Source organism: Schistocerca gregaria, chromosome 4 (genome assembly GCF_023897955.1).
Source record: "Schistocerca gregaria isolate iqSchGreg1 chromosome 4, iqSchGreg1.2, whole genome shotgun sequence".
NCBI classification, from domain to species: Eukaryota; Metazoa; Arthropoda; class Insecta; order Orthoptera; family Acrididae; genus Schistocerca; species Schistocerca gregaria.
The window spans coordinates 721,318,136-721,335,228 of NC_064923.1; the positions used below are offsets into that span (position 1 = coordinate 721,318,136).

Genomic DNA, 17,093 nt, shown 5'->3' on the forward strand with positions numbered 1-17,093 from the left:
GCAGTCACTTCGAAAGAGGAGGGAGACAACTTGACATGTATGTGCTAGAAGTGAGTGACAACAGATTGAGGAAAATGGTTACAGATAGTATTTAAATTCTCTAATATTATGATGCCAAACAAGACAGCTGTGAGGGCCGGCCGTGAGTCGTGCTTCGGTAGCTCAGATGGTAGAGCACTTGGCCGCAAAAGGCAAAGGTCCCGAGTTCGAGTCTCGGTCGAGCACACAGTTTTAATCTGCCAGGAAGTTTCGTATCACCACACACTCCACTGTAGAGTGAAAATTTCATTCTAAGTAGTGGTTTGATTTTCAAATTGCTGCTTGTATTGGCACCAAATAGCAGTGAGACAGTCCTTCATTTGCTTGGCAATGGATTCTCCTCCGCTCTTATAAAGGTATGCTTCAGCATCTTTTTCCAGAATAGACACATCTCATCATAATTAAAATCCTGTTGCGGCAAATAACCCTCAGAATCTACCAGCCTCTTGAAGTTGCTGATGAAGTTCTCTGCTTGCCTTTGTGTCAGAGCTGGGTGCTTCACCTTGCCTCAAAAGCTGTAGATGATGTTTCTTCTCTTAAACTTTTTGAATCACCCACAGATTCCCTTAAACACTTTTTCAGCCACTGATGGGCCTGGCGTCTTCTTAACGAAGTCATTGAAAATCATTCTCACCTTCTCGCAGATGACATTCTCGTTAATAGTGTCACCTTTCAATTGCTTTTCATTTATCCGTATAAGGAGCAACCTGTCGACTTTGTCCAGAGTACGAAACTGTTGTTTAGATATCCTTGTCACTCCATTTGAAGCATCTCTCTCTTTAATCTTTTCCGTGTTCTTGAGGGTGGTGCAAATAGTTGGTGTAGACTGATTGTATGTGCGTGCTAAATCAGCAACCCTCTCACCACATTCTCATTTTTTTAATGGTTTCACATTTCACTTCTAAGGTAATTTTCTTTCTCTTATATCCGTCTTCTTGTGACTTTATCTTCAGAGACATATCTATGAAGGTTATTAAAATTTGCACACAAAAAACTGTGTGTGAACACAAGTCTAGAAAAATGTGTGATCACAAGCTGCACTAAGATGGTAGCAGAAAGAGCGCTAAATCCAGATTGCAGTACGTACTTACGACATTGTTCACATGCCGCTGCCAACAATGAAAGGTGTTCGTGTCATCGAACATCTCCCCTGCCGCGCATGAACAGCTGGTGATGTTGCATTAAATTGTCATCACTCATTATGCGAAACATCGATCCTTAAGTGAGTCATTTTTTTTAGAATTTGGTTTGCTCGTTATGTCTATTGTGCATTATGGGAGGTGTTTGTTAAGCAAAGTTCCACTGTACATTGATAAAAAATATAAAAGTTAGTATGTAGGATAATAACAAAAAGGCATTTAATGATTTACTGTGAGTGATAGCTACTTAGATTAAGAAAAATTTCATTACTTGTAATTTAACAACATTATCTGGGGAAAATACATATTCTATCCATTCTGCAGGCATACCCTGCGGCATTAGTGTAAATAAATAAATAAATAAATAAATAAAACCACCACATGTATAGAGAGATTGCAGCCAAAAGTATTCAGAATTTGCATTCTGAACTTTTGCAGTAGGGAGGGTTGTACTTCAGAATGCAACTCATTAGACATTGTCTGTGCCAACAGTGGAAAACTGTCATATTATTATATATTTTATATATTATTTGGTTATTATGAGCACTGTGATGGATCACCAAGTTCTATTTTCTCGCAGTAGAGTGTAAAGTCTGGCATCCACATTCAGCCTGGACATTTTTTTTCATAGTGGCGTAGTATGCTACAACATCAATTTTAATCCAAGCAGTTCTTGTTCTCTTGATGAATGCATGATTTTAGTGTGTTTGACAACATCCCTGTTTCCAAAATGATATTCTATCTATAAGACTTGTCACTATAGCCACAGGAAAATTTGCAGTGCAGTACCCTGATGTTACAAAGATACCAAGCTGAGCAGTATTATTGTCTATTTTATAACTATATTAGTATTATGAATAAAAATTGTTCAGGTTTCCAGGTGCATCAAGTGATTAGAATTGCACAAGCTTTCGGTCAGGTACTCCTTGGCCATTGTCAAGTGCTAAGACTGCCAATGGGCTGCTGGTATGTTCTCATATACAGGGTGTCCCATTTATCTTGACAAGCCTAAATCACTGTTTGTCCAGATGCAAATTGCAAAATGTTTCAAGCAAATGTTCTTTAGCCGTCAGGGGGACATCAGTCAGCAGGATTACCTTTGTTGTAGCTTTTTTTTACACTTAGTACAGAAGTTTAGTCTCTTTAAATACTGTTGTGTAGAGTAGGCACACAGTAAAGGCTGTCCTTCCTACAAAATGCATCAATATAACGTTTCTGTTAGTGTTGTTGTTGAAGGTAGTCAAATTGCTATGCAGGCATTGGAAGTGTACAGAGCGATATCCAAACAATAACCCATCTCCCCGATGGATGTTTTTTCGTCTTATTGCGATGCTTCAGGAAATGGGAAGTTTCAACCCGGAACAACGTAATCGTCGTAGCATTCGTACAGACGAAATAGCTGAAGTTACTGTTCTCGCTTCTGTTGCTATGAATCCACATGTGAGCGCATGACAGCTTGAACACTAGATTGGCATTGCTAAAACGAGTGTACATCGTATTCTTATAAGTCACTGGTTCCATCCTTACCATGTACACCTACATCAATAATTCCATGGGAATGATTTCCAGGGTAAATACAAGGAACATGCATTATTGGTCCAGCGACAACCCACGATGGCTTAGACAGGTGGAACATCAGTGTCAATGGAGAGTTAACGTCTGGTGTGGGATGCTTGGTACCAAAATTACTGGCTCTTATTTCATCAATGGTAGTCTAAACGGCACAGAGTATGCCAACTTCCTCAGATGAATTATTCCTCCCCTTCTGAATGAAGAGCTGTTAAGAACCAGATTGCTTATGTGGTATCAACACGATGGATGTCGAGCACATGATGCCTTGCGTGCACATCGTGTTCTGAATCAAAGGTGTCCTACCAGATGGATTGTTAGAGGAGGAGTTCTTCCTCCTCTTCTGAATGAGGTGCTGTTAAGAACCAGACTGCTTATGTGGTTTCAACACAGTGGATGTCCAGCATATAATGCCTTGCGTGCAAATCCGGTTCTGATTCGAAGGTATCCTACAGATGGATTGTTAGAGGAGGAACAGTTACTTGGCCTTCTAGGTCTCCGAATTTAAGTTCTCTGGACTTTTTTTTTTGGGGGGGGGGGGGGGGGGGGATCCATTAAAGATGTTGTCTATCGTGATATTCCAACAACTCCAGAGGACATGCAGGAACGTATCATGCTTGGTTGTAATTCTCTTCTGCAGGCAACACCGGACGCAGTAAATAATTCTTTCATTCAACGAGTGCACCAGTGTATTGGTGTCCAGGGTCACCACTTTGAGCACCTTTGAATGTTCTACTCCTGGGCAATGCTACAGGAGAGTCAAAGTCAATTTTCTGTTATGTTTTTACTTGCCTTTCATTTGTTTTCTGACAACTCCAGCAAGTGGATGAGGTTGTGATCCCCAGCTGAAAAGTCAGTGTTGTGTTATGTAATTAATAATGTTGTGTTTCAGTGAGTGGTACATTGTGATACATTTTTGAATAGGTCTTTAGGAGAGGAAATGAATTACCGAATAAAAAATACAGAATGCCATTTAAAAAAGTTGCACTGCTGTTCATATCTGTGTAAAAAACAAAGCTACACCAAAGGCAATCGTGCTGATTGATGTCCCCCTGACGGCTTGCTTGAAACATTTTGTAATTGGATCTGGACAAACAGGTATTTAGGGTGGTCAAGATAAATGAGACACCCTGTATACTATCTTCTAGCTGCGAAGTCACTATTGCATGTGGCATCACCATAGGTGTGCATATATTGACTCGGCGTTTGATGTACCAGCTTCAACTGAGCGATTGCTGATCGCATGCAGTGCTGAACTGCAGGCTACCATCACTATTGTGAGTGTTATTGATTGTTATTATTATTTCAATGGCTTCTTTAGCTGCACAGTCCCAGAAGTTGTTAGTGCGAAACAAGATGGAAGTTTTGTAAAATTTTATCCAGTGAAAATGTTTCTAGAGCGCGCTCAGCTAAATCAGATTTCTCCGGATAGCATAGGTTATGTAACCTTTCATGCTCCTTTCTGTGTTGTTCCACAGTGCTTTCTGTTTGCCGTCCAATGTAAGACTGGCCACACTCGTAAAGTATCTTGCAGGCTCCAGGTGCTCTGAGAAATGCTGTCTCTTTAACTGGTGTCAGTAACTGACGGATTTTTGTCAGAGGCCTAAACATTTGATTTGTGTCTTTTCAGCTAATTGCATTTTTGCTTTACACAGAGACACAGAATGGCAAAAAAGTGCATTTCCTTTCCTGCTACTCTCCAGTGCCCCTTATTGTGATTTTTGTTTGCGATATGAAGTTGTTTGTGGAGATCTTGTGTATTTTGCTCAATTTGTGGTGCAGGTTATTGACATCCGATATAATTCTTTCCCGATGCATCAATGTTTATAACACAGTATGCCTCTGTACTGGATGATGATGGCCAATGTCATGCAAGTACATATCAGTGAAGTAAAGTTTCTGTGGATAATGTGGCAAAACCATCCATTTCATTTGTGGCAGACAAAGTTTATGTTTAGTAAAGGCAATGCATTGTCTTTTTCTACCTCCATGGCATTGACCTGTTCCAAGGACTCAAGTTGAGGCCAAACTGAAAGAAACAACTGGGCATTAATGGTGACGTTTTTAAGGCAATATCTTCAAAATTTTCCATGGAGAGGTTTGCAACAGGTAGCGCCAACAAGTTACCCATTGCAACATTGTCCATCTGATCGTAATATTGGCTGTAGCACAAAAAATAAGACGACATAAGAGTGTGCCTAAATAGCTCAACCACTTCAAATACAAAGAACTGGGATGCTAGGTCCAAAGAGTCTTTGATAAGCACATTAGTAAATAGCCTGTATTACGATCAGACGAGAGGTGTTGCAACAGATAGCCTATCAGCTCATGCTGTTGCAAACCTCTTCATGCAGAATTTTGACGATATTGTCTTAGAAACAACGCTGTAAAGCCTAGTTGTGTCTTAAGATATGTTGATGACACATTCATCATTTGGCCCCATGGATGTATTTGAAACTGTATGTGTTCTTGGAATGCATCAGTGGCATTTACAGTAATATTGAGCTCACCATGTAGATGGAAAAAGACAATGCATTGCTTTTCTGTTTCATCCTCATCTGTTACAGACGAAATGATGGCTTTGCCACAGCATGTATAGAAAACTTACCTCAATGATGTGAACTTGCACTCCATCAGCCATCACCACCTGGTACAGCAATAACACTGATGCATCAAGGAAGAACAAGATCAGACACCAACAACCTGCCCCAAGAGCTGAGATAAGATCTTCAGGAAAAGTGTTTGCTAAAGAAACGAAATGATATCAAACGAGACTCACAATAAGACCACTGTCGAGAAGCAGGATTGGAAATGAGCTTTCTTGCCATTCTGTGTGTCCGTGTCTGCCAAGAAAGCCGGTGCTGAAAAGATACAAGATCAAATATCTTCAGGACTCTGACAAAAATTTGTCAGTTACTGAGACTGGTTAAAGAGACAATAGTTCTCAGAACACCTGGTGTCTACAGGATACTTCGCCACTGCAGCCAGTTTTACATAGGGCAAACAGTAAGCACTGTGGAACAATTCAGGAAGGAACATGAGAGGTTTTATAGTCTATGCTACCCCCTAGAAATCCGCATTAGCTGAGCATGCTTTAGAAAATGTTCACTGAACAAAACTTTACGAAACCTCCATCATGGCTCACAGTAATGGCTTCTGAGACTGTACAATTAAAGAAGCCATTGAAAAAATAATCACCAATAACACCATAAATAGAGACAATGGCTGCAGCTCAGTGCAGCGTAGGATCCAGTGATTGTGTGATTGAAGCAGGCACATAGATCACTGAGCCAACATGTGCCCACATATGATGATGCTACAAGCAGCAGCGACTTCAAAGCTGGCAGCTAGTGTTTATAAGAGAGTATCAGCAGCCCACTGGCAGTCATACCACTTGACAGTGGCCAAAGATAGCTTGGCCTAAAACTCATGTAATTTTAATCACTGGACACAGCTGGAAACCCAAAAAAAATTTATTCAATATTAGTGCCATCAGTCTCTGCATTCTTACATATTAGTATTATTATCATAATTCTAACTCATTAATTAATAAATTTTAAACCTAAATGAATAAATTTCAGTAGATAATTTATTTCCTCCTTGGCATGATGACAAGCCCCACAATTGAATTTGAGAGTTGGTTTCTTTTTTTTTTTTTTTTTTTTTTAATAGCCTCCCAGTATCTGCAGTGTTTCTACATCTACTGAGATGTAATGCAGCCTGAAACTTCTTTGTGTTTGAAAATTATTAAACATGAACAAAAACATAATTGCTGGATGATGCCTATATGAAGGTGGTTTGATATGTCTGGTAAAAAAGCAAGAGAAAATGTTTTTGACAATGTAACTGTATAGATAAAAAAACTCTACTCACCAGGTGGCAGCAAGAACACACACACACACACACACACACACACACACACACACACACACACACACACACACATATATATATATTAAAAAATGTTTTACGTATGCAAGCTTTCGGAGCCATTGGCTCGTTATTCTGGCAGAAGGGTTGAAGGGGAATGAAGGGGGCATGTAGAGAGAGGAACTGGAAAAGTTTAGGAAAAGGAGTAGAGTTCGGAAAACCTACGGTTAAGGGAGACATACCAGATGGGATGAGAAGAAAAGACTGATTGTTCCTTCTCATCCTGTCTGGTAAGTGTCCCCTGACCTGGGGTTCTGGGAGACGTTTCTGAATTCTACTCATTTTCCCAAACTTATGCAGTTATTTTCCCTTCACCCTGTGGGCTTAAAAAAAATTGAAATGTGTGGCCCTCAACTATGTACCTTCTGACTCAGTGTTGAAATATTAAAAGTTTTGGCTGGTTTTGTTGTCTAGGGGCTAGGATACATAGTTGCTGCATTACAAGCCAAATACTGCTGAGTCTACGGTATACAATATGAATACACACATGAATCAAATTGTCGAAGGTTCCTATCACTTGGCAATTGCGAAATTTAGTCGTATATCAAAGAAATCCCCCACTCTTCTGTTCCCAAACAGTCACCATAAACTTCCATTCCGTAATTATGAATGTCCTATATAAATTTATAAATGAAAGATTGGCAATTAAATAAAATTTGCAGGTTCTATATTAATGACTTAAAATGATGAGTACAATAGCAAAAGTACCTTTAAGGAACGCCATTTGTTACTGTGTCGATGGCCCAGCAATTAAATAAAATATAAGTTTAATAACAGGGAAACAATAGATTCCTACTTCACATAATTAATTATGAACAATAACACAGCTCACGAGATATTCACTTCTAAACGCATACTATGTCTTCACTGCAGAAGCCACGGAAGTCCCACAAGTGCAAAAGTCAGCACTACAAAATATTTCTATCTCCCGCAAACCGCTCCACACTCTAAGTCTTTCCTACGACCGTGCGTCCATCATACCGTACCATCCAGGACTCTCCTGTTTCCTCTCCCGTACTGTCCATCGTGCCGCACTCTTCAGAACCGCCCACTACCCCACTTCCACACAGTCTCTCCACGTGTCCTTTTTGGAAATGATCGCTGTGATTGGCTAGAGCGCTCCCGCCTTGTATCCAAGCCAACACACACTCACAGACATAATGAAACAGAGTTGAAATACTGGATTTACATTTAAATAACATCAAATTAAATAAATATTCCTATGGCTGGACCATAAACACGCTCTAACACACATTGTTAAATACATAAACAAATTAAACAAACATATATCAGAGGAATAGAACAGAAGTAAGCCAGTAACCTAATGTCTCTCTGCTTTCTAAAGCACAGTAAATAATTGACCAATTTCTTCAGGAATAGTATATATTGGATGTAAACAAAGACACAGATGAATAAATATATTTACAAGCATGCTGCTACCGTTTTTTCGTGTAACTGTGGAGTACTTATGGCCTGACACGATCGATAGTAATCGGCCTGTAATTTATACCAATTTAGGTTTACACTAATAGCTTTCTAAAGACACGTCGATCGACAAAATCGGATGAACTGTTTAGATTTTGGAAATTTGTTGCTGGATGTTAGTTGTATAATTTATCATCAAATACTAAACTTTAAACTAATAAAGATATTGAAAATCTGATTACACTGTCAGAATCGGCGTGAAAATAATGGTAATGTACATGTTTCTTTTTGAGGTATCATGATTCATCTGGCTACTATTAATTTATACAAACTGTGAAATGCCTGCCATTAGGGTTTCACAAAGTCTACCATCTTTGACACTCCTGGCATTTCTCCTTCATCAACACAGTGTCACCATGGAATTCCCAGCCACGCGGTCCCTGGAGCACGCGCTGGGGCTACCCCTCTTGTCTGGCACCATGCAGTCGGCCTGCCGAGCGGCCTGTGCGGCTCCGCCAACTCCGAACTTAGAATGTACTCAGGGCGCCACAACTCGCCTGTTACCTCACAACCCTTCTTCCTTCCCCTTCAACTTTTTTGCTGGAAGGAGGAGGCAGTGGTTCCAAAAGCTTGCATACATAAAACCTTTTTGTATATGTGTGTTGTCCTGTCATTATTTGGTGAGTAGATCTTTCATCTATCCAATTACATGATATTGTCAAAATTTGATGATTTTTGTTGCTATAAGAAAAAATGTTTGTTTCATAAATGACTTACCTTACTTCTCAGCATTTGTGGTATATACATCCCACAGGAAAATCAGGTTCTGTCAAACTCTGCAAAAAGCTTGTTGACTGCAACAGTCACTTTCTCATTTGCTGAAAATTTCTTTCCAGCAGGTCAAAGTATCAATCTAGAGAATAGAAAGAAGTCACTTGGGGGCAAAGTCTGGTGAATATGATGATAGAGGATCCAATTCAAAGCGCAGTTCATGCACTTTCGACATTGTTATCACTAATGTATTGGATGGTGAATTATCGTGGTGAAAGAGTACATTCTTGCGTACCAACCTTTGTTTTTTTTATCAGCCAACACAAGTTTCAAATGAGCCAGCAATGGGGCATAAAAGGGTTCAGTTATGGTTCTGTCTTTTTCCAAGTAATCTATGAGGATTATTCCTTGGGAATCACAAAACACAGTGGCCATTACCTTATCTGACAAAATAGTCTTTTCCTTCTTTGGTGCACTTTCACCAGTCTCTGGACCCAGGTTTCATTAACAGTCATAAATATGTGCAAAAAGTCATGCAGATGTGATTAAACATTGTCAGATGTTATGTTGAAATGTTGTTCTGGATGCGCTTGTGGTAGAGTGTGAGCAATTGTCACCCGTCTTGCACATACCTTCTTCCTAGCCAGTTCTTCATGGCTCAGTTGAGATGCCTACAGTCTTCGCAGTCTCTAAAATTTCTATTTGGTGGCTTGAATTACCATGTCATAAATATTTAAGTGGTTTCTTTTGTGGTGTGGGGACTGCGACTGCTGTTTTCAGATGTGGGCTGAGTTGGCATCCTTTCGCTCCCAGCTTCAGGCAGTGTTGGCTTCGTACACAGCTTGAGGCTGTTGCCAATGGGCATCACTGTGGGGGTCTGGATGGGGGTTTGTTAGGGACGGCCAGCTCATGTCACGCATCCCCTGATCAGACTAGGGCTGTGGCTGCCCGGGATACTGCCCACATTCAGGCTGACCCCTCAGCTGTGGTAGAGTGGGAGGTCGTCTTGAGGTGGGGCATGGGGCGAAAGACATTCCGGAGGGCTGAACAGAAGACCTCTACAGTTTGTCTGACGAACCGGTTTCAGGCTCTGTCTCTGGCTGATACTGATCTTCGGCCGGACATGGCTGCTTGTCCTGTTCCAGAGGTTGCACCCATCTGCAGGCAGTTGCTCCTCAGTCTGCAAGATCCGATTGTTCGCAGGGGGTGGGCTTACTGGTAGTTGGGAGCTCCAACGTCAGGCATGTAATGGGGCCCCTTAGGGATATAGCTGTAAGGGAGGGGAAGAAAACCAGTGTGCACTCCTTGTGACTACCAGGGGGAGTCATTCCAGATGTGGAAAGGGTCCTTCCGGATGCCAAGAAGGGTACAGAGTGCACCCATCTGCAGGCGGTTGCTCATGTCTGCACTAATGATGTGTGTCGCAATGGATCGGAGGAAATCCTCTCTGGCTTCCGGCGGCTATCTGATTTGGCGAAGACTGCCAGTCTCGCTAGCGGGATGAAAGTAGAGCTTACCATCTGCAGCATTGTCGACAGAACTGACTGTGGACTTTTGGTACAGAGCCGAGTGGAGTGTCTGAATCAGAGGCTGAGACGGTTCTGCGACCATGTGGGCTGCAGATTCCTCTACTTGCACCATAGGGTGGTTGGGTTTCAGGTTCCGCTGGATAGGTCAGGAGTCCACTACACACAGCAGGCGGCTACACGGGTAGCAGGGGTGTCTGGTGTGGACTGGACAGTTTTTTTAGGTTAGATGGCCCCGGGCAAGTACAGAAAGGGCAAGAGCCTCAAAGGGTGTGGGACAAAGTCAGGACATGTAGGGACCAAGCAGCAATCGGTATTGTAATTGTAATCTGTTGAAGCTGCGTTGGTAAAGCACTGGAACTTCAAGCGCTGATAGAAAGCACCGAAGCTGAAATCGTTTTAGGTACGGAAAACTGGCTGAAGCCAGAGATAAATTCTGCCAAAATCTTTACAAAGGCACAGATGGTGTTTAGAAAGGATAGTTTGCGTGCAACCAGAGGTGTAGTGTTTGTCGCTGTTAGTAGTAGTTTATCCTGTAGTGAAATAGAAGTGGATAGTTCCTGTGAATTATTATGGGTGGAGGTTATACTCAACAACCGAGCTAGGCTAATAATTGGCTCCTTTTACCGACCTCCCGACTCAGCAGCATTAGTGGCAGAACAACTGAGAGAATATCTGGAATACATTTCACATAAATTTCCTCAGCATGTTATAGTCTTAGGTGGAGATTTCAAAATACCATATATAGACTGGGACACTCAGATGTTTAGGATGGGTGGTAGGGACAGAGCATCGAGTGATCTTATACTGAGTGCACTATCCGAAAATTAGCTCGAGCAATTAAACAGAGAACCGACTCGTGGAGATAACATCTTGGACCTACTGATAACAAACAGACCTGAACTTTTTGACTCTGTAAGCGCAGAACAGGGAATCGGTTATCATAAGGCCGTTGCAGCGTCCCTGAATATGGAAGTAAATAGGAATATAAAAAAAGGGAGGAATGTTTATCTGTTTAGCAAGAGTAATAGAAGGGAGATTACAGACTACCTAAAAGATCAAAACGAAAATTTCTGTTCCAGCACTGACAATGTTGAGTGTTTATGGAAAAAGTTCAAGGCAATTGTAAAACGTGTTTTAGACAGGTACGTGTCGAGTAAAACTGTGAGGGACGAGAAAAACCCACCGTGGTTCAACAACAAAGTTAGGAAACTACTGTGAAAGAAAAAAGAGCTTCACTGCAAATTTAAACGCAACCAAAACCTCTCAGACAAACAGAAGCTAAACGATGACAAAGTTAGCGTAAGGAGGGCTATGCGGGTGAAGTGTTCAGCGAATTCGAAAGTAAAATTCTATGTACCAACTTGACAGAAAATCCTAGGAAGTTCTGGTCTTCCGTTAAATCAGTATGTGGATCGAAGGAGCATATCCAGACACTCTGGGATGATAATGGCATTGAAACAGAAAATGACGTGTAAAGCTGAAATACTAAATACCTTTTTCCAAAGCTGTTTCACAGAGGAAGGCCGCACTGCAGTTCCTTCTCTAAATCCTCGCACGAACGAAATAAAGGCTGACATCGAAATAAGTGTCCAAGGAATAGAAAAGCAAATGAAATCACTCAACAGAGGAAAGTACACTGGACCTGACGGGATACCAATTCAATTCTACACAGAGTACGCGAAAGAACTTGCCCCCCTTCTAACAGCCATGTACCGGAAGTCTCTAGAGGAACCTAAGGTTCCAAATGATTGCAAAAGAGCACAGGTAGTTCCAGTTTTCAAGAAGGGTCGTCAAGCAGATGCGCAGAACTATAGGCCTATATCTCTGACATTGATCTGTTGTAGAATTTTAGACCATGTTTTTTGCTCGCGTATCATGTCATTTCTGGAAACCCAGAATCTACTCTGTAGGAATCAACATGGATTCCGGAAACGGTGATTGTGTGAGACCCAACTCAATTTATTTGTTCATGAGACCCAGAAAATATTAAATACAGGCTCCCAGGTAGATGCCATTTTCCTTGACTTCCGGAAGGTGTTCGATACAGTTTTGCACTGTCGCCTGATGAACAAAGTAAGAGCCTACGGACTATCAGACCAGCTGTGTGGAGAGACATCTACAGAAGTTAAAGTAACATCTGGTATGCCACAGGGGAGTGTTATGGGGCCATTGCTTTTCACAATATGTATAAATGACCTAGTAGATAGTGTCGGAAGTTCCATGCGGCTTTTCGAGGATGATGCTGTAGTATACCGAGAAGTTGCAGCATTAGAAAATTGAAGCGAAATGCAGGAAGATCTGCAGCGGATAGGCACTTGCTGCAGGAAGTGGCAACTGACCTCTAAAATAGACAAATGTTATGTATTGTGAATACATAGAAAGAAGGATCCTTTATTGTGTAATTATATGATAGTGGAACAAACACAGGTAGCAGTTACTTCTGTAAAATATCTGGGAGTATGTGTACAGAACGATTTGAAGTGGAATCATCATATAAAATTAACTGTTGGGAAGGCGAGTGCCAGTTTGAGATTCATTGGGAGAGTCCTTAGAAAATCTAGTCCATCAGCAAAGGAGGTGGCTTACAAAACACTTGTGCAACCTATACTTGTGTATTTCTCATCAGTGTGGGATCCGTACCAGGTTGGGTTGACAGAGGAGATAGAGAATATCCAAAGAAGAGAGGCGCGTTTCATCACAGGGTTATTTGGTAAGCGTGATAGTGTTACGGAGATGTTTAGGCACTTAGGTGGCAGACTCTGCAAGAGAGGCACTCTGCATCGTGGTGTAGCTTGCTGTCCAGGTTTTGAGAGGGTGTATTTCTGGACGAGGTATTGAATATATTGCTCCCCCCTAATTACACCTCCCGAGGAGATCACGAATCTAAAATTAGAGAGATTCGAGCGCACACAGTGCCTTTCCGGCAGTCGTACTTCCCGCGAACCATACGCGACTGAAACAGGAAAGGGAGGTAATGACAGTGGCACATAAAGTGCCCTCCGCCACACACCATTGGGTGGCTTGTGGAGTATAAATGTAGATGTAGATGTAGGTGGTGACTCAGTGGTACGGCCAGAGTGCACTTCGTCTTTGGTGCTTTGTCCAACCACCTTTAAATTCAGTAATCCATAGGTAAATGGTGTTTAGTGATTGTGCAAAGTCTGCTTGAATTTCATTCAGTTCTGTTCTGATTTGTGTGGCAGTCCAAATCTTGAAATGAAAATGTTTAGTAATAACACGAAACTTGATTTGCTTCATTTCAATCGTAGTTGACATACTGACCAATTCAGATGGCTGTCAACAATGAACTGTACATTGTTGAAATTCTTTATACGATCTTTGGAATAATCAAGCTAACCAGCATTGAAAGCGCAAATAAAAATGTTACATTCTTTCATCGAAATTTACCAAACTTATCAAACGACCCCTGTACATCTAGTTTAGTTACTGGTAACCATATGAATTTCATTTCAATAAATAACTTACATCATTGGCTGGAGAGTGATCAATGATTCATTGTAAAGAAAACTTTAAATATGAAGTTTTTATTGTCTTGATCATGTGTAGGTACACTGGATTACTAGTTTTGACAGGACTGGGCTGCTGTCTTCAGATCAACAGTTTACAGGTTAAGAAATCATGCTATGCAGTAAACTGCTCATTTGTTTTTGTTCCATCATAATGGACTCATAATAAAAAGAAAGTAGAGCATAAAAAATATAACTGTGTCCACATGGCAAAACAAGAGTCATAAAAATGTGATACGCAAAGATGTGTCGCATGTGCCTGGGTCGGCTGCCGCTACATACCCAGCCTGCAGCCAACCCAGGCATGTGCAATACTTCTTGATGTGCCACACTTAAATGACTCTTGTCGTGCCATGTGAATACAGCTATATTTCTTAATGTTCTACTGCCTTTTTTATGAGTCCATTATGATGGCACAAACATGGGGCTTATTGGACAGCATGATTTCTTAACCTGTACACTGTGTATCTGAAGGTGGCAGCTCAATACTGTCGAAACTAGGAAAACGGCATACCTACACACGATCACACAATAAAAACTTTATATTTGAAGCTTTCTTTACATTGAATTTGACTTTATTGTTTTGAAAATGTAATTATAATTTTTTATCTTATTCCAGGTACGGTTTATAACAAAAATCTGGCACCCAAATATATCGTCTGTAACAGGTGCAATATGTTTGGACATATTAAAAGATCAGTGGTATGTATTTCTTTATCACTTTCATTAACATAGTTTATTCAAATAACATTAAAACAAAATGTGCAATAATTTTATATAAAATGCAATAACATTGTATAAATTGTACCGCAGGGACTCTTTTAACATATGATTCAATAGGTAACTTGAGTGAATTGGAGGATATTTTTCCCACCTTTTTGAAATTTGAGACTGCATTTACATCTACATTTATATTCCGCAAAGAAGTGAGTAAAATGGTGCAAAGTGTATGAATTTTACACCTCTCTTCCTTTCTGTCCTCTCCTATTTTACTAGTGAATAGGTTAGGTGTAAGAACTACTACTAACAGTATGCCTTTGAATGTCTCTGAATTTCTCTAAGTGTAACATTGACATTATTTGATGATATTCGTGCAGATCTTATTATTTTTTATTTATTTATTTGCTTTTGGAGGTGGCTTCGTGGTTAACAGCAGTCTCCTATCCCAATTTTGATTAGTCAGACCTACAATGATAGTAAATGAAAACCCTCAGTGGAATATAAATATTGAAAGGTGTATAGTTGAGGCGTTGAGTGATCTGTAGATACATAGCAAAATTGAGCTTGTTGCTAAAGCTTTGGGCAGTTTTCTCTTTCAGAGCTAATACAGAAGTCGCGTGCCTGCATGTCTTACAGTCTCCCAATAGTCAGCCAGTAAAATGTAGCCATGCAGATGTATGTGTGTTCTGTAGAGATTGCCTCTGGAGAAGGACATTGTCCAAAAGTTTAGCAACATTTTCACTCTTGGCTCTCTGTCACTCTACTCGTTATGTACCGGTATATGGTGAGCTGTTACCTTTACTCCTTCCATTATTCAACCCTTAATTGAATCAAATGATTCCTTTAAGATCAAATGATTCCTTTAAGAACCTTTTTTTACCTCATCTATTATTCATTTTGGGTAAGAATCAGAGATGAAAGGGCAACATTCAAGACTTTATCTGGTGAATGTTTCATATGAATCCACCTTCATAATTATTTTATTTAAGGCTTATTCCAATTAACTTTGCCATGGCATCTGCTTTCCTCACAGTATTCACAGACTCTATCCAATTATTATTTACGTTCATCATGTTTCATTTGATTGTGTTGAAAGACACTTGCAACTCTTTGCACCATGTGCTAATAAGCTGTTTCATCATTAGTTTTGTAGTGTTCTTTCATGAATAGTCAGAGATGATAATTGGTGCTGTATAGTGAATCATTTATATAATGAATAGTAATTGCCCTAGGTGCTGTATAGTGAATCATTTATATAATGAATAGTAATGGCCCTACCACACTTCCTTAATTATGCTCGATGTTACTTTCAGCTTTGGTGATTCCACCATTGAGGATGATATAGCCAATACTTTTGTAAAAAGTCCTCTGTCTTGCCATACATTTGATTGATACTGTATGATGTCAAAAAGGACACATAGTAACAGATTCTTCACAAATGCTTCTTTATACATTAATTCTGTCTCATCTGAGAATTTTTTTTATGCCAGATGTTTAGCAGTTGCCCTAAAGCTGTAGAATTAATGTGGATTTGACAGTTAAAGACAGTTGAAATGGGTAAAGACAGTTACAATGGCATATGTCTTATCACAGATGCCATTATTAAAGTTGTATTCACACTGCATTTACTTTGTCCTTTTTACATATGGCAGGTAAATAAAAATTGAAAATATTCAGAATAGATATTAGGAAAAAAATGATGAAATGGCTCTTTTATGCCTTCTCTTCATCCATCAGTTTAGGTGTAACACAGTGTCGTAATACAATTCAAAACTCAAACGCTGCAATTCTTGGTTTCTGTGGGAGAGATAATACCTCTGCACAACACAGTTTCAATGGATGTAATGCTGGAGTAAGCATGCCATTTGAGGAGGTTACATTGCAATCGTATGAATCTATTATGTAACTATTTACACCACTATAGCTCACGTGAATTTAAAGTTTGGTGTTTCTACACGCAATTCTAGAGAAACTATTTTTCCCCCCCTCCCCCACAGTCAAGTACACTCATTGTAGTATAGCGGCCATTACTATCCATTTTCCCGTGTGCCTACCATTTGTGGGGTTTGATGGATGCATTTCACTACCTTTGCTTCCAATTCCATAAAAATCAAATGAGTTGTGACTGCCCAATTTTTCTGCCCATTGTCTATCAGTTCAGATAGTATAGAAGCAGTCTTATGATTTTTCGAATTTTGTTTGTTGTTTGTGTGCAGACTCATTTATTGTTTCTCTCAATGGCATACTGAAAAGCAATTTAAAGGTAAAAAATTGGAAGCTATAAACAAAAGAGTGTTCTCATAATTATGTACTTTTTGTTTTACTTCATACAAGGTTAAAAGTTAAGAAATAAAATACTAGTCAGTATATTGTATGTATATCACAACCTTTAAGCAGTGACAATATTATGAAAAGGAAAGTTGACTGCAGTCGTCTTTGTGTGT

General features: G+C 40.1%; 1 protein-coding gene across 1 annotated transcript in view; it reads left to right on the forward strand.

Annotated features, from left to right (window-relative positions):
• Window positions 1-17,093, forward strand: part of LOC126365816 (ubiquitin-conjugating enzyme E2-22 kDa) — a 98,269-nt gene that overhangs the window by 43,942 nt on the left and 37,234 nt on the right. The window contains exon 3 of the mRNA XM_050008408.1: window positions 14,549-14,631. Within this exon, the coding sequence (XP_049864365.1) occupies window positions 14,549-14,631 (83 nt within the window). The remainder of the gene's footprint in view (window positions 1-14,548; window positions 14,632-17,093) is intronic.